Below are 26,437 nucleotides of genomic sequence, written 5' to 3'. Positions count from 1 at the left end.
TTCATGTCATAACACACCTCACAAAGGCAGAGAATGGGCCTGATCCTGCAGTCAGTAAAACAGCCACTGACGTAAATGGTAGCTGAGTAAGAACTGCTGAGCTGAGTCTTACATATTTCTCCCTTCCATTCAACTACAAAAAGCAACCTAGCCTGGGGTGGTCCATGGGGCCTTTCCATGATGAAGAGAGTCCCTTGACTTTGAAGATTTGCAGGCATCAGTTTGGAGAGTGCCAAACTCATGTTGCAACTTCTTGCAAGATTGCAAAACTTTGCCCTTGATCGCTGCTTCTCCTTTCTCTCTCCTGCGCCCTCTCAGTCTGTCTGTCTCTCCGTATAGTTGTATGTTATCTGTTAGTTACCATGGTCAGCTCTCTGTCATTTATATTTAAGAAGGTGGCCACCATAGGAAGACTACAAGTCACTCTGCTGTGTAAGGAGAAGGATGCTGCTGACTCAAGGTGTGCTGTATACTCCGGGACTGTTGCTTAAGGAAACCCGCTCAGCTAGAGCAATGCGCTGGGCTTATCTGGATACATTTCATTCAGAGCTAAATGGGAGTCACCCACATAAATTCCTATTTACTCTGCTGCAAGTGAACCCCTAGAGACTTGCCTTTGTTTCAGGCCCAGTTAATTTTGAGTGGGAAACCTGTCAAATAGCCTTTCTTCTGCCCTGGTCTCCTTCCTCCTCCTCTCTACAGACAGAAAAGGGTAAGAAAATCCAGAAAAGGGGGAATGATTTAGGAGAGTGTCTAACAACAATAATAATCCCTCTGCACTCCAGCCATCAGAATACCTGCAAAGGCTTCTCCTCCTCCCTGCCACACACACACACCTGGTGTATGGATAACAGCAGTGAAAAATGGGCTTCTTCAGGTTTTGGGGGCTGCAGCCTCAACAAAAGCCATCTGCAAAGGCTGCAGGGATGGCAGCAAGAGGCTTTATGATAAATATTCAGAAGGGCTCAGCTCCCATCATCAGGGCCAGAAGCTCAGAAGAACTCAGCACCCAACCTGCTACGGTCTTTTAAAAACCTTCCCATTGGAGCTGCTGGGTGATGAGCACTTTTGAAAATGTGGCCCTTATTTTGATGCCTACAGGGGAGCTGAGCACTTCCAGAATTCTAGCCCACCGTGATTAGTTGCTGTGTAGTCTCAGTGGGCATGACAATACCTGACTAGCAGCACAGACTTGCAATAAACCCCAGCTCTTGGAGCTTGAAGTGGGTACGTCTTCCTGCTGGCGCTCTACTCCAGCAACACCAGTCTGCTGGTGGGAAAGCTGAACAGGGGTACCGGCCTTCCTCTGAATTGGGGTGGAGCAAACAGAGGAAACCGATGGAAGAAGAAAGGCAAAGCTCATTGCAAAACTGTCTTACCAAGATCATGGTTTTGCTTCTTGGTGTCAAACAGTTGCACAGTGATCGTTTCCTGCTTCTGATCCAGGTAGTGTGTTCCATCAGTGACCAAGTGGACAATGATAGCAGCAGCCACCATGGGCTGAGAAAAATATGCCTGTGAGAAGGAAGCATAGCAAATCAGGTGCAGAACGGGTGTGGGTCATGGGTTTTTACGTTTTTAAGATACAACATCTGAAGCATCACTTTTCAGTCACAGTTCCTGTCACAAACCACACAAAAGTCTTCTTTTGTCTGTGCTCACAACATTGTGGTTTTTAATTTTGCAAAAAAGGTAAGACAAAAAAAGGAAAGTCACTGCCCTGGTATGTGCATATCTCTTACCTTGAGCCAGAAAATGGTCTGAGCCATATGGGAATATGGTAAGTTGGCTGTGCAGGGATACCAGGCATACTCAGACACCACATCGCTCAGGTCCATCACCTTGGTTCGGCATACCTGACCGACACAGGGAAATGTTACAATGGATTCAGATTCAAGTATGAAATGGATATGACTGTCAAAAGAGGTGCTGGTGTCCATAAAAACTGAAAATGCAACTTTTAATACCATTAGGTTAATAGACATCATTATTTTTAGGTCAGATACACCACTGGATTATTCCACAATGACACCACGAACAGGAACACCAGACTCATAGTGGCCATGTGTTTGCCAAAAGAAAGTTTCCTTTTGTGATTAATTGGTTAAGGGTGGAGTTTTCAAAAGTGCCCAGTCTAACTTTGCTCCCATTGAAGTCAAAGTACTAAAATAATAGATGGATGGAGAGACATTTGCAGTGCTGTTGTAGCCATTTTAGTCCCAGGATATGAGAGACATAGTAGGTGAGGTGATATCTTTTATTAGATCATCCTCTGTTCGTGGAGGTCCCAGCTTTCGAGCTTTTGAAGCACTCCTTCCCTGGACCTGGAAAAGACTCTGGGTAGTTCAAAAGCTTGTAAAGAAGTTGGGCCAATAGAAGATATCATGTCACCTACTTCGCTTCTTAGATACATAGACAGATAGGATATTGTGGATGCAGCCAGCACTCTCTACACACTGTGTCTTTCTATTTAAACCCTGCATGTTACTGACTGTTACTAGCTCGCTCTCTCTTCAGGATGGCTACAGATGACCATGTGAAATTGAAAATACATGCCATCAGCATTGCCTCCACAACCCAACCTGAAATGGGCCCTGATAGGAAAATGGTGATCTTATTAATTAGTTTCTTTAATCAAAATAACCTTCTTCTCACATCTACAATTCATCCCATAGCATACAATTCCCATAGCAACCCATACAATTCCCACAGCATCCCATACAATTCATCCCCTGGTGAGGCAGAGGTGAAAATGAGATGGGATTATCTGCAAACCTCTCCATTCTGCTCAAGAACAAATACGGCATATCTGAAATTGTGGGACAGGTGAAAAGGGCTAGGAAGGGTACAGGGATTTAAGTGCATAAGAAATGCAGAGCACAGTCAGTATGGAAGACGTGAAAAATAATCTTCAGGAAATGACATGGATTTTCTCTTGCAACATCATAGCGAAGTGAGATAGTTTTTTAAATGTATATATGTGGCTGTGAATTATTAGCCCCCATAGTGCTGCCTCTGGAGAAAACTGAATGGAAGAACAGCAAAGCTGCAGTGCTTTGAACATTAAAACCACAACTGCATATGTAGGATGCCTTCCATTCAGCGATCTCAATGCCCTTTACTGATGCCCCTCTGCAAACTCAGCAACATTATTATCTGGAGAACACGAGGCACAGAGAGGTGAAGTGTTTTCCTCATGGTCACACAAGTTGGTAGCAGAGACAAGAGTCCAAACCTGGAGGCCAAGGCACCTCGATTGTCTAAGGCCCTGACTCTGCAATTGGGACCACAAGTGCAGAGGTCTGCATTGGGCAGCGCTATGTTCTGTTGGGTGCAGTGGGTTGTCTGGCTGCAAAAGTGGGGCCTCAACGGAGAGCTCCAAAGTCAATACATTGCAAATAGCCCATTCCCTGAAACTACACCACTGTTGTTGTTGTTTTTAAAACGGGAACTGAGCATATTACAAGAGCTATTTTGATAGTGAAAAATACAGTGTCCATTCAGTAATTGTGCACCGAACTCTGTTCCCGGTCTCGGCAGGCAAATGCTGAGAGTGCTTGGAATGCCTGGGAATGGAGCAATCGGATTGGCCAAAAGTGAGGTAATAGCTTCTATAATTTGAATCCCTAAAGGCCCAGCGCTGAGGAATCTATGCACAAAATATAAATCAGCTTTAATGGGCTGGAAGAAGATTTTTAGTTTTGTTTTTTTTTAAACAACTGGGACCAAGCTTCATTGAGGCTAGCCAGTGGATAGTGTTACATTTTACAACAGTGCAAGACTTTACATAAACTATCTTTGGCATTTGAAATCCAGTCCAACAATTCAACATGTATCATTTCACAATTCTCCTTTCTTGCATTTTCAGCAGCCTCTCTCTTGTTGGGAGCATGGGTTTTATTTTAGTACTGTACCTATCCAGTTAGGAAATGTATCTTACCCACATCTGCAATTTAAATGGTCATAGAACTCTTTGACATGAACAAAGATCTCACTGCTTTTATATTGTTTTGTTCTTATTCTTGTTTCTCTACTAACTCTATCAGCACAAAAAGCTGGTTGAGAGAAACAGGAGAGCTGGGGTTTGGCTCATTTTAAATGCCACTTAAAAGATGTGTGAGAACCAATATTAAAAACAGGCCCAGACCTTCACCAAAAATTTGAACAAAACCCAAAACAAACCATTGTTGAGGATCAGAAAAACTCTGATAACTTTTAAATAGCTAGTTTTCACTTTTTGTGAACTGTAGCTCTTTCTGGTTCTATCTGGGAACATAAGCAGAATCCTTAACATCTCACAAGAAAGTCTGCTCCTAGGAGATTTCTACTTCAATTTTGCAGACTCAGTAGATTTGGCTAGTTTGAAAAAGGTTCAGATAAGCACCCCAACCTTTTGAGGCTGACCTGTCACTACTTTTGCAAACAACTCAGAACATTGCGGGTGGTGGTGGGGGGTAAAGATCAAGGGGAAAGCTGTGATTGACCGGGGTCTGAGCAAGTCTAATCCATGTGGTGTTAAGAATGGCTGTGGGAGTTGTACCATTGTTAAGGCTGGACTTAGCAATTGATAACAAATTTCCCTAGTGTGGTCAAGTTCCTTAAGGGTTGTGCCATAACAACCTGATTAGATTAACTCTCCCACTCTCTGACAGATTTCACCATTTCAGTAGTCCTTCTAATGCACATGGTGAATGTATCCTTTTCTCAGTTCTAGCCAATTACTGATTGTCACAAAGCAACCGCAAAGTACCTCCATGAATTACTTGCTAGGAGCTTCCCCATGTTTCCCTTTCATAGAATCATAGAATCATAGAATATCAGGGTTGGAAGGGACCCCAGAAGGTCATCTAGTCCAACCCCCTGCTCGAAGCAGGACCAATTCCCAGTTAAATCATCCCAGCCAGGGCTTTGTCAAGCCTGACCTTAAAAACCTCTAAGGAAGGAGATTCTACCACCTCCCTAGGTAACGCATTCCAGTGTTTCACCACCCTCTTAGTGAAAAAGTATTTCCTAATATCCAATCTAAACCTCCCCCATTGCAACTTGAGACCATTACTCCTCGTTCTGTCATCTGCTACCATTGAGAACAGTCTAGAGCCATCCTCTTTGGAACCCCCTTTCAGGTAGTTGAAAGCAGCTATCAAATCCCCCCTCATTCTTCTCTTCTGCAGACTAAACAATCCCAGCTCCCTCAGCCTCTCTTCATAAGTCATGTGCTCTAGACCCCTAATCATTTTTGTTGCCCTTCGCTGGACTCTCTCCAATTTATCCACATCCTTCTTGTAGTGTGGGGCCCAAAACTGGACACAGTACTCCAGATGAGGCCTCACCAGGGTCGAATAGAGGGGAACGATCACATCCCTCGATCTGCTCGCTATGCCCCTACTTATACATCCCAAAATGCCATTGGCCTTCTTGGCAACAAGGGCACACTGTTGACTCATATCCAGCTTCTCGTCCACTGTCACCCCTAGGTCCTTTTCTGCAGAACTGCTGCCTAGCCATTCGGTCCCTAGTCTGTAGCGGTGCATTGGATTCTTCCATCCTAAGTGCAGGACCCTGCATTTATCCTTATTGAACCTCATCAGATTTCTTTTGGCCCAATCCTCCAATTTGTCTAGGTCCTTCTGTATCCTATCCCTCCCCTCCAGCGTATCTACCACTCCTCCCAGTTTAGTATCATCTGCAAATTTGCTGAGAGTGCAATCCACACCATCCTCCAGATCATTTATGAAGATATTGAACAAAACCGGCCCCAGGACCGACCCCTGGGGCACTCCACTTGACACCGGCTGCCAACTAGACATGGAGCCATTTATCACTACCCGTTGAGCCCGACAATCTAGCCAGCTTTCTACCCACCTTATAGTGCATTCATCTAGCCCATACTTCCTTAACTTGCTGACAAGAATACTGTGGGAGACCGTGTCAAAAGCTTTGCTAAAGTCAAGAAACAATACATCCACTGCTTTCCCTTCATCCACAGAACCAGTAATCTCATCATAAAAGGCGATTAGATTAGTCAGGCATGACCTTCCCTTGGTGAATCCATGCTGACTGTTCCTGATCACTTTCCTCTCATGTAAGTGCTTCAGGATTGATTCTTTGAGGACCTGCTCCATGATTTTTCCAGGGACTGAGGTGAGGTCCAAGCAGCCGTGCCAGAGCATGTGACGGCCAACAGCACCAAAGAGCTCTAGCTTCAGACCCTTATTACTAGAAGCCCAACAGGTTTAACCTACAAATGAGGGAACAATTCCCTATCTGACAGGGTTTCTGTGAGGATAAAATCCATGAAAGACAGAGAGGCACTCAGAGGATACCATGTTGAGGCCTATAGACACATGAAGGATCTGCCTCTGCAAGCAAGCATGTGTCGGTCATGTACCATTCAACCCAGCCAAGCAACCATTCAGCCCAGACAAAGCAACCCCCAAGTGAAATCAAGCAAAGCTCCTATTTGCACTGATGGGACTCACCCCTACTTGAAACAGACAGACGGAAAAATCTGCAATTAATAGCAGCTGTGCCTATCTATACCAGGAGTTTGAGCCAGTGCAGCTACCCAGGTAGGTGGCCTCAGATGGCTGTAAGTAGGGCAAATCTCCAGTGCATAGATAAGATCATAGTGTATGATCTGGTCTGTTCTCACTTCCTCCAAATCAAGCCTTGCTGCTGATCATCAGAGCTGCACCAGTGTCTCATCTGGTGACAATGAGCAGGGTGGCTTTCAGGTGAGACAGTTTAAAGTGGATGTAATGTTTACGTATGCAATGCTGATATGTGGCGTTGTGGTGTGTTGTTAAGGGCCCACTGCTTCCTGCTGTAGCGGGGGGCTGCATTTCAGCACTGGCCACAGCAATTCCTATTTGTAGGATTACAGTAATAAAATTTCTTTGGGATCCTTTGTGATAAAACATGCCGAACACAGTACTGTTTGCGAAAGAGCAAGCCCCAAATGAGTACAATGGGTTCTACGGTTACAATTCACTGTGACAAGTATATTTGTCCTGGGACACAAAGTCCTGCACAGGAACTGTAGAAGGTGTGATGGATCTGCTAAGCAAGAAACTACGATTCCCATCAACCCCCTCCCCACAGCACATTCCTCCTCTCAGTGGGCCAGGTAGGAAGAGGGGCAGACAACCCATGAAAAGACCCTGAACCAGCAAGAAGTTCAAGTGACCTGGAAACAGCAATGACATGGCTAGCCAGGAGCTGCAGGGAAGAGAAACCCAGAGTGCACTGCATACAGAGTAGGTTGCAGCAGAAGCTAAGGCCCAGGTGTGGAGCAGGGTGAGACTGTCAGACACTCAGCTGGGACTTATGCTGGAAGGGCAGAAGCTGGGCAGGGAGCTGGTGCAGAGGGGCCCCAATGTGAGAGACCAACACCACCAAGGGAGCCTGGCCTGGAAATCTGCAAGCTTTGCATAGAATCTGGACTGCAGAAGGCATCCCCAGGGAAGAGTATAAAAATATTGCTCGGGCATGCAGGAGTGAAATCAGGAAGGCCAAATCACACCTGGAGTTGCAGCTACTAAGAGATGTTAAGAGTAACAAGAAGGATTTCTTCAGGTATGTTAGCAACAAAAAGAAAGTCAAGGAAAGTGTGGGCCCCTTATTGAATGAGGGAGGCAACCTAGTGACCGAGGATGTGGAAAAAGCTAATGTACTCAATGCTTTTTTTGCCTCTGTCTTCACGAACAAGGTCAGCTCCCAGACTGCTGCACTGGGCAGCACAGCATGGGGAGGAGGTAACCAGCCCTCTGTGAAGAAAGAAGTGGTTCAGGACTATTTAGAAAAGCTGGATGAGCACAGGTCCATGGGGCCGGATGCGCTGCATCCGAGAGTGCTAAAGGAGTTGGTGGATATGATTGCAGAGCCATTGGCCATTATCTTTGAAAACTCATGGCAATCAGGGGAGGTCCTGGACGACTGGAAAAAGGCTAATGTAGTGCCCATCTTTAAAAAAGGGAAGAAGGAGGATCCTGGGAACTACAGGCCAGTCAGCCTCACCTCAGTCCCTGGAAAAATCATAGAGCAGGTCCTCAAGGAATCAATTCTGAAGCACTTAGAGGAGAGGAAAGTGATCAGGAATAGTCAGCATGGATTCACCAAGGGCAAGTCATGCCTGACTAATCTAATTGCCTTCTATGATGAGATAACTGGCTCTGTGGATGAGGGGAAAGTGGTGGAAGTGTTGTTCCTTGACTTTAGCAAAGCTTTTGACACGGTCTCCCACAGTATTCTTGCCAGCAAGTTAAAGAAGTCTGGGCTGGATGAATGGACTATAAGGTGGATAGAAAGCTGGCTAGATTGTCGGGCTCAACGGGTAGTGATCAATGGCTCCATGTCTAGTTGGCAGCCAGTATCAAGTGGAGTGCCCCAAGGGTCGGTCCTGGGGCCGGTTTTGTTCAATATCTTCACTAATGATCTGGAGGATGGCGTGGATTGCACCCTCAGCAAGTTTGCAGATGAGACTAAACTGGGAGGAGAGGTAGATACGCTGGAGGGTAGGGATAGGATACAGAGGGCCCTAGACAAATTAGAGGATTGGGCCAAAATAAATCTGATGAGGTTCAACAAGGACAAGTGCAGAGTCCTGCACGTAGAATGAAAGAATCCCATGCACCGCTACAGACTAGGGACCGAATGGCTAGGCAGCAGTTCTGCAGAAAAGGACCTAGGGGTTACAGTGGACGAGAAGCTGGATATGAGTCAACAATGTGCCCTTGTTGCCAAGAAGGCCAATGGCATTTTGGGAAGTATAAGTAGGGGCATTGCCAGCAGATCGAGGGACGTGATCGTTCTCCTCTACTCGACATTGGTGAGGCCTCATCTGGAGTACTGTGTCCAGTTTTGGGCCCCACACTACAAGAAGGATGTGGAAAAATTGGAGAGAGTCCAGGGGAGGGCAACAAAAATGATTAGGAGATTGGAACACATGACTTATGAGGAGAGGCTGAGGGAACTGGGATTGTTTAGTCTGTGGAAGAGAAGAATGAGGGAGGATTTGATAGCTGCTTTCAACTACCTGAAAGGGGGTTCCAAAGAGGATGGATCTAGACTGTTCTCAGTGGTAGCAGATGACGGAACGAGGAGTAATGGTCTCAAGTTACAGTGGGGGAGGTTTAGGTTGGATATTAGGAAAAACTTTTTCACTAGGAGGGCGGTGAAACACTGGAATGCGTTACCTAGGGAGGTGGCGGAATCTCCTTCCTTAGATGTTTTTAAGATCAGGCTTGACAAAGCCCTGGCTGGGATGATTTAGTTGGGGATGGGTCCTGCTCTGAGCAGGGGGTTGGACTAGATGACCTCCTGAGGTCCCTTCCAACCCTGATATTCTATGATTCTATGATTCCATGATTCCTACTCGCTTTCCATAGAAACTGGACTGCAGAAGACATCCCCAGCGACTAACCCTGAAGAGCCTAAACCCTTGACTGGACAGCCCAGGGGCCCAAACAAGAACGGCTATTGCTCATTTTAGACTGCAACTGTTAAAGCCTCTGTACTTACAGTACCTGCCACCTTTCCCCTTCTTGCCAGCCCTAGTCAAACACCCTTTCACTTTAGCCATGGGTCTTAAGTTATGCCTGCACTGCAAGGAAAAACCCCTTACCCGAAGCCCTGCAAGTCTGAGTCAGCAAGCAACAAGCCAGCCGCAGGCTTCTAACTGCAGCATGGACTTATTCTTAGTGGTTACTGGGACCCACCAGGGTTAGTGACTAGAAGGCCTAGTAGCTGAAGCGCCTTCAGCACTTGGCTCCGAGTCGTGGTACACCTGGCACACTACTGGTAACTTAGGGTATGTTTACACAGCAACTAGACACCCGTGGCTGGCCCGTGCCAGCCGATTCAGGCTTGCAGGGCTTGGGCTGCAGGGCGGATTCGCTGCTGTGTAGACATCTGGGCTTGGACTGGAGCCTGGGCTCTGTGACCTTGCAAGGTGGGAGAGTCCCAGAGTTTGGGCTCGAGCCCGAGCCTGGATGTCTACACAGCAATGAAACAGCCCCGCAGCCCAAGCTCTGCAAGCTTGAGTTGGCTGACCCGGGCCAGCCATGGGTTTTTCTTTGCTGTATAGACATAGCCTTAGCGGTTTGTTTTACCCAGCGCTGAGCAGATATAATGATTGCAAAGGGCAGGAAAACCTTTTTGATCAACATATGACCTGCTGGAGGACCAACTGGATGCATTCGGTTCCTTTGGGAGCTAGCGAAAGAATTGCCACAAATAAATAGTAATAATAATAATAATAATAATAAAAAACAGCTCCATTCCTAAAGTTTCTAGCTGGCCTCACTGCAGAATGTTCTTTACATTCACCCCAGCAAATTTGTCTGCAGGCCAGCTTTGGAAAAGCGGTGCCAAAGAATCTCAAAGGCAGACTTAAAAAACATCGTCGCGTATCCCTCCAAAATGAAATATTTAACCCTTTGATGTCAGAATTGGGGGTTGTCCTCCGCAGTCACCAAGAGGACATATTCTCCAGTATATATGTCTTTTTACTGACCTAGGATTAATTTCATCCTATAAAGCTACACACAGATGCAGCAGACAGTTTTCAGAAAGGCTCCTGCCTGCTTATTACCTAAAGCCAGGATGACTGCCACATATACCTGACATGATTTCCCTACTACTGCACAGTGGGTCCAGTCTGTACTAAAGGCTCCAAACTGCTGCTCTTTGCTCCTCATTTAAGCTAGGAAATGGGACTTGTGGGTTACAGGAAGGTGAAACTGTCTATACTAGTGATGAGTGAATCATTAAAAGGGTCAGAGTTTGGGTTCAAACAAACACCCAATAATCTGGCAGTTTATCTGAACTATCCAAACCTCAGGAGTCTGCAAAGCTGTGATGGAAATCTCACAGGAACAGGCTTACTCATGAGGTATCCAGCAATTCAGTTTCAATTCCAGTCCAGAAATACCCAAAGAACAGCCTTTCTCCTGGTGCGGAGAACCTTTAGTTCTTGTCTTGTTCAGAACTAAGAAGTACTGAGGCAAAGTTTATCTGAACATCATAGAAAGCCAGCAAAGGCTCAGTTCTAGTTTGCTTGTAAACCTCCAGCTGAAGATTGAGGGTTATTTTATTCAGACTATTCAGTCCATTACAAATCTGTGCTACCCTGGCCTATTTCTCTTGTACGTTCCCCTGCATTTTCACAGAGCTGGGGCAAAGTGAGAAAAACCCACAGCATGGCCACTGTCCTTTGCGCCAAAGAACTGTATGCAGCTCATCAACAGTTCGCTTAATTCACTGGAGGCTGTTCCACCCTCTGGGTGAACACACTGATTCTATATTACTCCCAGATTCTGTTGGCTCAGGAGCGAGATGAAATTTCATCTGTCAATTTCACCAATGTAACTAAGAGTTGAATTTGGCACTAGGACTGGGAATCAAACCTATGTCTTCTGCACAGCAGTACAAAGTCCTAGCACCAGACTGCTGAGCCAGTTCTCAACAAGAATAGTTTCCATTTGAATCTGGTGCAGCCGATGGCATCTGTGGCTTGAAAGTTGCAATTAGTCTGTCAATACATATTCTCACTGCTGTCTTGGCTGATTGCCCCTTTGATCCATATTCTAGCAGTTTTCCTAGTGATGAATCCCAGTTTTCCATTGAGGGGTTTTGTTTTGTTTTTTGGTTAATTGAAATGTGATCTTTACACATGTTCAAACACTGTTACGGGTCTCCCTTGCATTGCTTTTAGAGCGGCGTTACTGCACTGGCTTCACTGGAGTTACTTCTGAATTGTACTAGTGTAACGGAGATGTGGATAGGTGCCCTTTATGTTAACAGCAACAACAATGATAGTATTTGTTCTTATGGGAAAATGACATTATGAAGTGTACTGTATATAAATAGAGATTATGAAAAAGCAGTATCTAATTAGCAGATCCTCCACGGCTGTAAAGTGGTGTAGCTTCACAGAAGTCCACTGGGGCTATATTGATTTACATCTGCTGAGGATCTGGCCCTGGCTGTAAGAGTGTCTGAAATAACTACATGACTCAAGGTGTTATTAATTACGGCCTTATGCAAAATGTGGTTATTTCACTTCCAAAAGGTTTGTGTGAACATTGTGTTTGTTTTTTTAATCCATTTTGGTTTGCACATTCTGAGCTTTGCTTTGTCTTTCTGGTTCTAATGTACCCCCAAACTCAAAGCAAATTCATTAAAAACTTAATGAATTTCAAATCAAAATCACATGAAACCATGAACTTCATCTGGTATCAATACAAAACCATAACTTAGTCCAGATTGGCTCAGAACCGGGCCCAAATTGGCCTGGATCCACACCCAAGTGTTCACAAGAGGTGAGTGATCTTTGCCGAACCTTTCAGCAAAGCTCATTTGAGTTCTGAATTTGTAATAAAACCTCAAACCTGGTGATTTTGCATAGGTCAGAGATTCATTGCAAACATTTCATTCAGCCCTACTCAGTCACTAAAAAAATTAAAATTGCAAAACCTTGTTTAATAAATGCAGTTATGCCACATGCCAGAATTTCTTGGTTTGCTAGAGGCACCCAAGTGTGATGCACTAGTACCCTGCACCTTATGCAATCATTTACATTAGTGCAAAGTGAATGTAGGTGTAAGTAAATGATGGCACAAAGTGCAAAGCAACAGAGAATCTGAACTCATCTGAAGCATGGGGGTATCCCGTGTAACACAATTTTGCCATGTGTTCCTGTTTATATATATCACAGGGTTACTGTTTATTTAACAGAGTACTTTGGAATAAAGCGGTTGCATTGAAATAGTTGCATCACCTATGCTAGCTCTGTTAGGAACTGTTCTAGTGTGGCAGTTCTGGTAACTAGAGTGTAAATAATGGCTGTTTTCCACTAAGAAAGGGCATTGGTTCAAATGTCTAAACAGATTACAAATGCCAGCTATATACATAAAAAGGCCATGAAGCATGTAGGATACAGCTCAAAGTAGGACTTTTGTACCTTTAGCTTCAAAAACCTCAGGTCACTCCTATTAAAATGAAAATAAATTCTCAGCTAACTCTCAGCAGCAGTAGCTCTTGCATCCACCTTTCACACCACCACTCACAAAAGTGTGAAGTCGTCATAGATTGCTAAGTGCTTTAGCAGATTTTACATCTTGTCCACAAGGAGGCAATGGTAAACAAAAGACACTAGCCAGAACATTACCGTTGGCACAGTTGGGTTCCCAATTTAAATGTCTCTAAATTGGACCAGCAAGCACAGCCTATGGCAAAACAGTTGTGTAATAGCTCGCTGGGGTTGTGGTATTAGTGTCACTGTAAAGACAAACAACCTCATTCAACAGGCTTTTACGAACACTGGGCAGAGCAAAGAGTCTTTTAAGGAGGAACCCATCTGGCATCAAGTGCCAATATGAAGTCAAGTTGCCAACAACAGAGAAAAGTGGCATGAATTTAGGCAGACAGAAGGGCAAAAAAATGATCTCAATGGTCCTGGAGTGGAGTGATTCGATGGAGTGACACTGGTGAGGCACTCCTGCAAGTCTGAGCAGAATCAGGCCTGTTAAAACCTACCCAACAACTTTCCCTCCTTAGCCCCACACAAAAGGATAGCAAAGATGGACTTGGATGGATCAAATACACATCCAGCTGTAGAAAGACAGGCAGCAACAACAATTCATCCAAAAGGCGTTCTACTATGAATATTAGTTACCCATAGTAAGAACATACTGACTAAGAAGATACTTGGGCAATAAAGACACTTGAACCAACCCAGACAATGAGCAAAATTTCAAACAAAAACAAAATTAAGATACATTTTTAAAGTAGTAAAGTAAAAGTGCAGGGCCCAATTCTGCAATACTTAGTCAAACAGAACTCCCATTGGCTTCGAGGGCTGGAGCTCTGGACCCTAAATAGCTATCTGGCCATCAATCTCTTTCCCTTAATAGCTCAAGTGCACAGAACCATCAGTGGCAGCTTGAGGGTTACGATGAGACCGGAAAGGCGCTCCACGTGTTCTCTGAAGGTTTCTGGCTAAGCTTAGCCTGTGGGTACAACCAACAGTCGTGCAGCAGTTAATGTCAGCTCTGACCACACGGTCCCATTCAGGAAAGGTCAAAGGAGTGATTTTTCACTTAAAAACATCTGCGTGTTGAAAGAACAAAACCTTTTCATGTGCTGAAAACGATGAGTTTCCAGGCCTTTTGTTTTCAGAGTTAGAATCATGTTTTTTCAGTGGTGTGTAGGGTTATTTACCAAGACAATATATTGTATAAATGACATACAACCCCCAACACTCTGCAATACTCAAGCAGGAAAGGAGGCAAATGCCCAGTTACCTTCTCTGGGTATGTGAGAACTTAAATATGCCTCACATTTTAAAGGGTATCAACAAAGAGGGACACACTTGCTCTGGCCTGTCACCAGGCTTCAATTGGCTACAACATCCAGGGAGAAAATACATAGAGAAGCCATACCCTGGCGGGCAGCAGTGATGGGGATGCGGGGGGGCGGGGGGGAAGGAATACATTTATACTTTAACAATCAAAGTACTTTGGCCTCATCTCAATTATCCAGCAATACGTCAGCAGGCACAAATTGAAATTAAATGGTCTTGTGGCTTGTTTTTCTTAGCACCCGAAAGGATGGCTTGTGGGGTGTAAACCAGAAAGAGCACACGCGCTTCCCAGGGCTTCTCTGGTGGTCGGACGAAAACTGCTGACTAACAAAACTGCCGCCACATAAATGAGTTCCCCTAAATGAGTTGGACCATCCAAAGAGACCCTTCCTAGAGCAGCAGCCAGTTGCTTCCTTTGGCATGCAACCGTTCACATCTGCATCCCAGTGCAGTTTTGCTGCAGGTGTCTGGGAAAGCCCGTCACTTTTATCAGGCTGCAGAACAGCTCCGGTAGCTCTGATGAGCTTCAAACTTTGATTAATGAAACCAGAAGACTGTTTGGAACATTTCCCCCTAGAACTTCCCAGGATAGTGAGGGAGTTCACAGCTACTCCAGTCCCTGTCTTTCCCAACAGAAGTCACAGTAGAGAATAAAGCAGGAGCGCTGTCTGTGAGAGAGAGCTCACAGCTACCGCAGTCTCAGTCTCTCCCAGGTATAGTCCCTTCAGAAGATAGAGTAGGAGTGCTCACAGCTGTTGCAGGCTCAGCCTTTCTCAGAAATCGCTACCGGGGATAGAACAGAAACTCCATATGCCAATACTGTTCTTTTCCAATAGTTTATGGTTGGGAATAGTGCAGGTCTGTATCAAGGAGGGAGCTACTTGACTCTGAAGGCTGGGTTTTCAAAGGTACTGAAGTGCCCGAAGATGCAGATAGGTGTCTAGTGGGATTTTCAAAGCTCCAAACCAGGTTAGACATCTAACTCCCATTGAAACTCAATGGGAGTTAGGTGTCTAACATGCATTTCTTTAAGCACCTAAATACCTTGGAAAATCTGCCATTCCTTGACTTCTGGGGCCTGCATTAAAACACATGCACAGTTAAACCTTCACACACATTTCATTTATATTGGAAGCAAAGGCCACATCTTTAAACCTGAGATGTGCAAATTGAGTTCACAAGTAATGTGCACGTGCAACCAGCTCCCTGTCTGCACAAATATATATGGGTGCATGGAAAGTAGGTGATCACCACTTTTGTATGTGTATTTACCTACTTGCTCACAAGCATGCGTTCTTTATGGCCACAGTTCAAGCATGCCACTGGGAATCAGGATATGTAAGTTTAATTCCTGGCTCAGACTCACTGCATGACTGTGAACATGTCACCTCTACTCTGGGCCTTAATTTTCTCATTATTGCTCTGCCTCAAAGGAGTGATGTAAGGATTAATTAACAAGTGATAGTGAAGTCACCTCTGCTAGAAGTGCAAAGCGTTATAACAACTTCGAGCCATGCTGTGAACCTCTTACTCACATTGTGAGTAGTTATGCACAAGAGCAATCCGACTGAAATCAGCTAGGAAGGAGACCAAAATGTTCTGCTGAAATGTGTGCCACCATCCCATACCCACACACACAGACAGTGGGACTGCTCATGTCAATAACAGCAGCACTGAGTGAGAAGTTCACAACATGACCTTTAGGCATCCATGATTGAAAACTGGGTCCTGAAGGCCTAGTTGTGGTATCAGATACATTGCACAGCTTCCACTGATACCAATGGGCTTTGCAGCCATTTATCTGAGTGGAGAATTAAGCCTGCTTTTTGGAGCTGCTGAGCATCCAACACTCCTACGGAAGTGACTTCAAAGGGAACAGGAAAAATCAGTCCCAAGGCCAACATTTTCAAACATGGTCACTAATTTTGGATTCCTCAGTATTAGGTCACTGAGTTGAGGAACCAGTGGCCAATGGTAATAGGCCAGTTTATACCAGCTGCGGATCTGGCCCCATGGTCTCACATTTTCAAATCCAGCGAGTGATCTTGGGTGCCTGACACCTCTTCAAGTGGCTTGACTTTCAGACACTGGCAGAGTGAGCACCCATCCCCTGAAAATCATGCCTCATTAAGGTGCCTCAAGTTGGACATCCAAAAATTGAGCGATACCCGGCCCTTTCTGACAACGTAGGCCTAAATGCCTACAATGCTCTGGACAAGCAGCCCAGACAAGCCTTCATTTAAAGAAAAACATAAATTCTCCACTGCTGGCATGAGAAAGTTTACTTTCAGGCTTAAAGAAATGAGCGTGTGGTTTTGAGGATGGCATTCCGTTCTGCTGAAGAATAGCACCCTGCCTGTCTGTGTATCTGTGGCTTTGTAGCTACATTACAATCTTGGAGAGCTCTGTTTACATATTTTACATGTTTTCTCGTGCAGAACATGAAACCAAATTACATAGTAAAGGCCACGCTGGCTTCGCTCCTGCACCCCTCTTCATCATCTTCTTCTTCTTCTTCTTTTTAAATTCAATCAAAACTAATCTACAAGCATATTTTTAACCTAGCTTGATTGACTGGCAGTGCTTTAAGCAGGTTTTATTTCCTGCTGCAAAGGGAAATTATGCAAACTACGGTGAAGCTGCATGGGGGAGAGAGTCAGACGAGGGTTGGGGAGGGGGCGGGAAGAGAAATGCTGTGATCCCTTCATGCATGAACAATGCGAACGTGGTGATGCATTTATGTCCGATCGTTCTGCTCTGAACAGAGAGAGACCTGAAACAAACAATCCAGATTGGATGTAGGGGAGCTACCCCACGTTTACTGCTGTACACGTTGTGAATCACAAGGGTGCAGCAGCCACAGGCACAGAGACCGGCAGGTGGAGTGGCAAGAGCAAAGGAGGGGAGATGTCTCCATTCACAAGAGTTTATGCTAGTGAGCACTCTGATTGTACCAGGTACCCACTTTCCATCTCCCTGATGAGAGGGGGGTGCCAACCAGGCCTGTTTTCTGTTCTCTGTATGTATAACAGGCAGGATGATAAAATGATGTACTGTACTGGTTCCCTGAAAATGCAGATGAGGTTTTTCGTTAGAGAAAACCTACCTACCTACCTTCCCTCAAGTTCTGGCCTTAATTTAGTACCAGTGTTATGGACTCCTGATCGTGTTTTGCTAGTGGTAAATGCCTCCAGGTCCTAGCCAGGCAGGAGCAGTTTCCAGTACCTGAGGACTTTCAGTTTGATCTTCATTTCTGAAAAAGGTCAGATTAAACCTCTCTGCAAGTCCTGATGGTGGCTTTGCTCGCTGCATCATCCTTTGTTTCTTTTATCTATTTTCTGAACAGTACACAAAGGGAACACAGTGTACCAGCCCCTGGTCCTCACTGTTCTGTTTCCTTTAGATGACTTGCACATGTGCTCTTGAAAAATTATTCTGAAAACCAAAGGATGGGAGGGAATCCCTCCAGTGTTTGGTAAAATAGCTTGGAATCTCCTCTGACATCTCACTATGTTTCCTCACTGTCCTCCTCTCACGAATTGACCTGAGACTACTACATTCAGCATGCGGGCTGGTGGTTTACTACTGCAAAGATGAAATAAATGCTTAAGGAAGTGGGTGGGAGACAGACCATTGTTCTAACAGGGAATGCAGTCAAGTGATTAGCATTCTACCCTTTTTACTATCTAATCCCTGACTGCCCATTAAGATAACTGTCTTTTCCAACCTTCTCTATTCAATACAGCCTTTTCATGCCGGTCAGCACACATGGAAATCCTACTTCTCATTCAATTTTACTTTGAACTGTAGATTTCCTCAAAACACTGATCTGAGTTATGCACAGGAGGGATGGTGTCACTACTGAGGGACATCCTTCCAGCCTCCCAGGTGAGCCACCTCCAGCAGGGGACAGAAGATCAACAAGACTAGGTGGCTGGTGATACACTTGTTGGACTGCAGCAGATTGATGAAAAACACCTGATCACCCTTAGCAAAAGAGCTGAAAAATCATGTTTTCCCAGAGAGAGGTGATAAGAACAGACACCCACGAATTTGAACCAATCTTTCTTTAAGATTTGAAAATACGAGGATAACATCTTTCATTTACGAGGGCCTCTGAATTTCCTAGTTCTGGGAAGCAGGACAGTCTAATCCTAGCCAGTGTGGCCCAGTGGACAGGGTACCAACTAGGACTCAGGAGGCCTGGGTTCTATTACTGTGTACCTGCCGGGTAACCTTAAACAAGTGACTTCACTCTCTATGCCTCAATTTCCCCATCTGTTAAACTGATAGGAAACCCCCCATCTCAGAGTGGGACTGTGACGAGGCTAAATTAATTCATATTTGTAAAGCAATTGAGATCTTCAAATGATGCACTAAGTGCCACTATTGAGCCATGGAGTGGAAGTGCCAGAGGTCTCCTGGGAAAGACCATTCTTTTGAGATTTCCAGCCCAGTTTGGCACAGTGGCAAGAGGCCAGCTCCTTGGCAGACTCAAACCTGCTATCAATGGCCAACTGAGGATTCCTTTGGAGTGCTGGAAGCTTGGGTGGCATATGGCCACTGTAGTAGCTCCTGCATCAGACCGTTCTTGGCTCTGGTGCAGGTGCATGGCTGGTGAGAAAAGGGGTCTGGCCACAATGCTGCTATTAAATTAATCTGAGCTGCTGGACTAACCACTGGCAGATGGCATAAGACAAAACAGCCTTTAGGCCAGGGACCCAGTTATCTGGTCAGTAGACTCTGGGCCAAGGTCTGGTTTTAAGGACTTACTGAACCGAATTCAGGCACTCAGGAGGATCAGTACTAGAAATCCATCTACATGAACGGAGCATAGGCTTGAAAGAGAAACCGACAGTTCTTTTGCAACAGAAAGCAACTAGGACCCAGCTCACTGTTTTCCAGAACCAGCCTGTCATAAATATAAAGGGAAGGGTAACCACCTTCCTACATACAGTGCTATAAAATCCCTCCTGGCCAGAGGCAACATCCTGCGACCTGTAAAGGGTTAAGACGCTCAGCTAACCTGGCTGGCACCTGACCCAAAGGACCAATAAGGAGACAAGATACTTTCAAATCTCGGGGGAGAGTTTTGTTTGTGCTCTTTGTTTACGTGGTTGATCTCTCTTGGGACTGAAATCCATCTTCTCCAACCCATCCTAATCCAAGTCTCCAATATTGCAACCAATATAGGTAAGCCAGGCAAGGCGGATTAGTTTATCTTTTGTTTTATGTGAATTTTTCCTGTGTTAAGAGGGAGGTTTATTTCTATTTTCTGTAACTTTAAGGTTTTGCCCAGAGGGGGGATCCTCTGTGTTTTGAATCTGAATACCCTGTAAAGTATTTTCCATCCTGATTTTACAGAGATGATTTTTACCTTTCTTTTTTTTTTTAAATAAAATCCTTCTTTTAAGAACCTGACTGATTTTTCCATTGTTCCAAGATCCAGGGGTTTGGGTCTTTGATAATTTTGTAACCAATTGGTTAGGATATTATTCTCAAGCCTCCCCAGGAAAGGGGGTGTGTAGGGCTTGAGGGGATATTTTGGGGGAAGACGTCTCCAAGTGGCCTCTTTCCCTGTTCTTTGTTTAAAACGCTTGGTGGTGGCAGCATAGGGTTCAAGGACAAGGCAAAGTTTGTGCCTTGGGGAGTTTTTAACCTAAACTGGTAAGAATAAGCTTAGGGGGTCTTTCATGCGGGTCCCCACATCTGTACCCTAGAGTTCAGAGTGGGGAAGGAACCCTGACACAGCCTCTGCTCACTCATGGTTCCACCACTAATGGTTCCTCTTAGGGTATATCGGCACAGCAATTAAACACCTGCGGCTGGCCCAGCTCAGCTGACTTGGACTTGGGCTGTAAAAATTGTTCGGGCTCCCTGGGAGGAGAGTCCCAGAGTCCAGGCTTCAGCCTGAGCCCAAACGTCTACACAGATTTTTAGCCCTGCAGCCCGTGCCCCATGAGCCTGAGTCAGCTGACCTGGGCCAGCCCTGGCTGTGCCATGGGTCTTTTATTCCAGTGTAGACATACCCTTAGCAGGATTCTGTGTCAACCAAGAGGCTAGCAGTTCAAAGCCTGGATGTGCTATCAATAACCAAGACATTTGCAAAGCAAATCATCTTATTAAAACTGGGGATTGTTTCTCAATCCAAGCACAACAGACATGTCACTGCTGACGAGCAGGAGCACGCGGCTTCTAACAGGGAAGTTCGGACACGGCCACTCGCAGGGCCAAGAGACAGACACCTTCCCTTTTCTCAAGCAGGTCACCTCAAAGGAAGTGGCGTGTTTCCTCTTTTCCCCACCCCCATCCAGGATTATTATATTTATTGGCATTGCCAGATCTTTGGGGAATTCTCTTCTGAGCTATATTTATTTGTTGAAATAAAACTATGTGGCAGAAACCTGGGAGTGGATTCTTCATCCTTGTCAATGTCATTACCATATTTGCTCTACTCCCCCCGCCCTCCCAGATCCCCATTTTGCAGTGCTGTTATTTCCTTTATGCAGGGGGCTGTCTCTCCCCTAGCACACAGAACATCAGCAGGTCAGCGGTTCTGTAATTCTAGAAAGGCTTTTGCAGCAGGTAGAGTGATGTGCTTATTGCTTATACACATGGGTTTGTAGAAGTGTAAGAACTGAGAGAGGGTACAGAAGTAACAACAGAACAACAGTCCCTTTCCATGACTTCTTACTCCAATGGGAGTCCCTGTGTGGTGACCCTAGGCAGCACAGGCTATATGAGTCAGTCTGGGAGCTTAAAAGCCAGAAAGAACCACAGGGTCTCTCTGTGTCCAGCAGACTCAATACAAAATCTCCTTTAGATTAGTTACAACTGAGCCCTGCTTCCTTTCCATCCAGGGGACAACATAGGTACCAGCAGCAAGCATAAACTGAATATTTACACGGTGACTTGCTGTAATCAGCTTCTGCACAATTGGGAGGAAATGCAATCAAGGCCTGCTAAGCTATTTAGGGGCTGGCACTGAAGGTCGCCAATGCAAACATCAGCTTCTGGGTCCTGCACGCCATGTTGATATAAGTGGGATAATAACAAGCAGGGCTCGCTGTAAGTGCAATAGTAAGCTATCCAAAGATTCTCTTTTTATTCCTTTATTAAAACCACTTAACGGCTCAATGGGAATTAAACCACAAAAGAGTTAGCCATCCACAAGTGGGAGCGATGCCAACCAGAGGTGAGGCGAAATGGCCTCCCAGGCCCCCTGTGGTCACTCCACACACGCGAGCGCTCCATCTGCTTTTCTCTCATAAAACAGTGGATTTCCCTTCAGAAGATCTCCAAGGTAAACAATCCTTCCTGAAACCAGCCTGTTAGCATTTGTGTGGACTTCCCGTAAAGGATATTAGCAAAGGCAAAGCTGTGCCGAAAGCTTGCTCTAAAAAGCAACAACAACAAAAACAAAACAACACCCCCCAAACACAAGAGCGTGATTTGATGCAACCTGCTCCAAAAACAAACAAACAAAACCCTCCTCCAGTGCTAATGGTGCTGTTGGAAAATAAGGGAAACACATGCACAATGAGAACGCTGACCAAATACGTAGCCTTCTAGCCAAACCTGCCGCCTCAAATCCCAATGAAAAGCAATGCGGCCTCCCATTCGCACTCTGTCTAGTCCACAGCAGACTTTCTTCCTTAAAACTCTCCACTGGTGCACCTTTACTCATGGTGGCAGTGGCGGAGGTCCTAGAGTGGACTGGGAGAGCCGACATGTTAACCACTGTGTCGTCTAATGCAGGGGTTACTAGTGTGCGGGCTGGGGGATGCACTAATCTAAATGGGACCCAGCGAGGTGCAAGCTAAATGGGAAGAGGGGGCTCTCAGGGGCTTCCAGTATGGAAAACATTCTAGCCTTCTCAAAGTAGGTCTCTATGGCACAGTGATTAAAGAACCAATGGCCACACTAGCACTCCCACTAGAGTGTCACCTACAGTGATAGCAATAAGGAATTGTAAGAAACAGGGCTAATGCAGACGTGGGGTCCTATCTTCAGCTGCTGTACATCGACTTAGCTCCACTGCTGTTCATGGTGTTTCACTGACTTACACTAGCTGAGGATCTAGCCCAGGTCCTGTAAAGAATTACACCAGCCTCAGCAACCTCCAGCACACGAAAAGTTCCAAGGAAACACCACATGCATAAGGCACGTGCCCGGATAATGATTCTCAAAGCATTTATGGAAAAGAGAAGATCCTTAAAAACCTACTGAAAGATTTGTAGGTTGAAGAGTTGCCCGACAGTGTGTAGGTTGCCCAGAAACTCCTTGTCCATCAGTGACAGATAACTAGTTATCCCTGCATGAAACATCATCAGAGGATGAGAACTTAGAAATCAAGAAAATACGGTGTAGGTACAAGTAGCTTGGTATTTGTGCAGTGTTGCTGACTGGTCCAATTTGGCTTTAAATGTGACATTATTAGTTCTGAGAATATTTCTTAATCAGCTCTGAACAGTGGCTGCCAGGAAAATAGAAGTGGCCGGTCTATCATTTTTGCCTCTGTGGAAAGTGTGACTACTTAAAAGGTGAGGGGAGGTTTGGCCTCTCCATTTTTCAAATTTATACCTGTGTGCCAAGATGGTGTCATTCTTTACAAGCATTTTGGACATTGGATATCCAAAAACAGACTGGATATTGTAGCTTCTCTTTTTTTCTTAGTATTTCAATATTCATCAATCTAGTACTCATGAGTAATCCTACAATAACAAAACACAGGCAATCCAGTACTCACGGGTAATCTTAGAACATCAAACAAACTTGTGTAATACAGTTCTCATGAACAACCAGCCCTACCAGAGCAAGGAACTGGGCTCAGTACATTGCTTGTAAACAAACCCAGAACAGCTAATAAATGCGTTCAGGCCAATACTCAGAAGCCACTCTACAATATCAAGGAAAGACACCGAGCCCAAGACTTATGAATGACATGACAGTAGCTAACAAATGTGAACAACCTGCTGCTCGGGAGCAGCCTCTGACAGAAATAAAGTTGTGGTGAGAAAACAATTTCAAATATCCAAAGATGGGGGGGGGAGGGGGAGAAACACCCAAAGTGACTTTAAAAAGAAAGTACTTAAAATGTTTTTAAAGCACCTTGACCGTGCCATTTTAATTACGGAAAGCATGGATAGTTAGCAAACAGTGAGCTTACGTATTTTGTGTATTATTATGTGCCACACTCATTTCAGGGGATTCAGATGGGAAAAGCCAGCACAAATGCCTCTTTATTTTCAAGCAAAAGACTACAACACCATGAAAAACTATAACTGAAAATACACACACACACACACACAACTCTGAATACTATTCTGATGGGGAAAGGCATCCCTTCCACCAGTAATCTCAGTAGGAAAAAAAAGCCACAGGCTTGGGTGCTTTGGGCAGATAATGAAGCTGGAGGAGTCAGCGCTCCACTGATTGTCACATGGAGTGATTAGAGGGGGGTCTTAGGTTAATTTTCACCCTGTCAGGGCTTCTTGTTAAGATGCTGATGGGGTACTGCCTGGTCTAAGTATCAGGGGGTAGCCGTGTCATTGTTTTTGTAGATACAGACCGTGGAGTCCGGTGTACCTTAAAGACTAACAGATTTACTTGGGCATAAGCTTTTTGTGGGTAAAAAAACCACTTCTTTAGATGCATCTGAAGAAGTGGGTTTTTTATCCACGAAAGCTTATGCCCAAATAAATTTGTTAGTCTTTAAGGTGCCACCGGACTCCTCGTTGCCTGGTCTAAATGTTCCACGGTGATATGTAATGAGCTGTTCTGCAAGATATGAAGCTGCCTTGGTCATGTGGAAAACAATGGCGCCATACACATATGTCTTTAACTTCAGAAGGTCAATGAACTTAATCCACTAGTGCAATGGGAACACGGCCACATACATACAGACTCCATGGTTGTTAACGGGGACACACCCTGGGTCCTTAAGCACCAAAAGTACAAAGGCCTACCTGTTGAGCTAAAGGAATATCCTTTATCTGGGAGTGTCAGCTCTTAGGGGCACTGTGGCCAGTCACAAGGGGGAGACATGTTTACATGCATTGAGCCTGTGTGATGCAACAGTGTCCCGTATGTATATTTTCTTAATGAGGCTGTGACAACCTCGTCTCAGCTGGGTACAACAAACATGCTTGACTTGTGGCCACACAGTAGGGTTTTTTTCCACAGCATGATTGTATGTCCCCCACTTCACTGCCTACGTGTATTTTTATTAGTACACTATGAAAACAGATCTGCTATCCTGTAGTGCCTCAGCTGGGGTAGAGTGCCCGGGGGACACGCACACCGAGCAGCGCCAGAAGCATATTAGGCCATGCATTTTGGAATGTTCTAATGCACAGAGAATGGAGAGGGAGGAGGAGCAGGGGCACCTGTGCACAGAAAGAATAAAAAGATCATACCAAACAGGTAACCACAAGGCAACCACATGCAATCCTAGGCTGGTAGTAAGCGTGATGCTGCCATGGTACTAACCCAATACTAATGGCACTTTATGGTTTTGGAGTGGACTTTGTCACTAACTGGTTACAGATTCATGTACAATATAAACTGGACCAAGTGGTTTGGTGAAAGTTGTTCTTGCTTGCAGGCCTCTTGGAAGTGTTTAGAATGTATAATTCACAGTTCAATCTTTTGCTGTATATGTTGACATTACACGTCCCTCTACAGTGCCCTTCCATGACCCATTCTAGATAATCATGGGTAGTTCTACCAGGGGAACAGGTAGTGAGGAGCTGTTTACTTTAGAGAAGAGACAACTCATGAGGAAAGTATACAAAGTAATGAATGGTACAAAGCAGATCGACTGATCCCCACTGTTCACCCTTTCTCAGAAAATAAGAATGAGGGGACATTCAATGACACTGAAAAGTGACAAATTCAAAACTGTTAGAAGAAAATATTCCTTCATACAACACACAGTTAGCCTTTGGAACTCATTGCCACAAGATAGCATCAAAGTCAAGAGATTCCAAAAAGGATTCAATATCAATACAGATAACAGGAATATCCAGCCTTACAAGCAATAGATACGAATAAACAAATGCTTTGGAAGGGATATAAATCTTCAAGCTTTGGTACATAAGGTAACTTTAACGAATGGGCTTTAGGAGGAAACCTTCCTTGCGGGCAGATTATTTTATAATGGCCTCTTGCAGAGTTCTTCCTCTGAAGCACCACGTATTGGCTACTATTAGATAGGATTCAGAAGCAGAGAGACCAGTAGTTTGAGCCAGTTCCTACCCGGTCATTAGAGGCAGAATCTGGAGCTCGTTGCTGCTTGGCAGACTCATACTGAAGACAGCTAACCTCAGTAGCTTTCCTGATCCAAGTTGCAAGTTAATTGGATGGATCTACAGATGGAAGTTTTGCATTGTTGGACTTAGCTTTATAGCAGGGGAAGAGGGCTTGGTCTTTCTTACCTGAGTTGCTGCTGGCTGACCAATGACCACCCAGCCTGGGCACCCCTGGTCACTATGATGAGAGACTGACGCGTTGGAAGCCCACTGGTCCAGGAAGCCTTTGGGGGTATAAACCCCACAGTCTTTGATGCTGGTCATTTGCTCAAACTCCTCACATACCCCATCACCATCATGGAAGTAGCACCTGCTGGGCTCGTCTGCAGTGAGAAATCAAAGAGGAATAATTACTAAGGACTTCCCACACTCACCTGTGTCCCCAGTTGCTTGGGTCACAATAGGCCAGGCAAAGGAAGTGGTAATGCATCCCCCATCCAGGTCCATGTGCAGTAATGGCAGTGGTCATTTAGCAGCGCAAGATGATATGATTTTTAGAAAGCAGAACAAAGAAAGAATGCAGCTCTTCTGCCATATGAAAGTCCCCAGGATACTTCCTAGCCCGTGTCTTCCCTGCATATTTTTACCTGTATCCATTTTTAAAGGATCTTACTAAAGCTTAGTGCTGAGAAAGAAAATGCACTTACAGGGCCAAATTCTTAGCTGGCAGAACTTCATTGACTTTGATGGAGTTAAGCCAAAAGAGAATTGGGTCCACAATGTTTCCCTTTTTTGTTCTTAAATGACACTTGCAAAACGACAA

The 26,437-nt window shown here is 45.0% G+C and overlaps 1 protein-coding gene across 2 annotated transcripts in view; it reads right to left on the bottom strand.

Moving 5' to 3' along the window:
- The window catches only part of PAPPA (pappalysin 1), a 229,397-nt gene that overhangs the window by 70,544 nt on the left and 132,416 nt on the right, over positions 1-26,437 (bottom strand). For both annotated transcript variants that reach the window (XM_074973627.1, XM_074973626.1), the window contains 3 exons: positions 25,801-25,997; positions 1,743-1,856; positions 1,380-1,515 (listed from right to left, as the gene is read on the bottom strand). In XM_074973627.1, coding sequence (XP_074829728.1) covers positions 1,380-1,515; positions 1,743-1,856; positions 25,801-25,997 — 447 coding nt within the window. The remainder of the gene's footprint in view (positions 1-1,379; positions 1,516-1,742; positions 1,857-25,800; positions 25,998-26,437) is intronic.

This window comes from Natator depressus, chromosome 16 (assembly GCF_965152275.1).
Source record: "Natator depressus isolate rNatDep1 chromosome 16, rNatDep2.hap1, whole genome shotgun sequence".
Classification (NCBI taxonomy): Eukaryota; Metazoa; Chordata; order Testudines; family Cheloniidae; genus Natator; species Natator depressus.
This window is presented reverse-complemented; position numbering and strand designations above follow the sequence as displayed.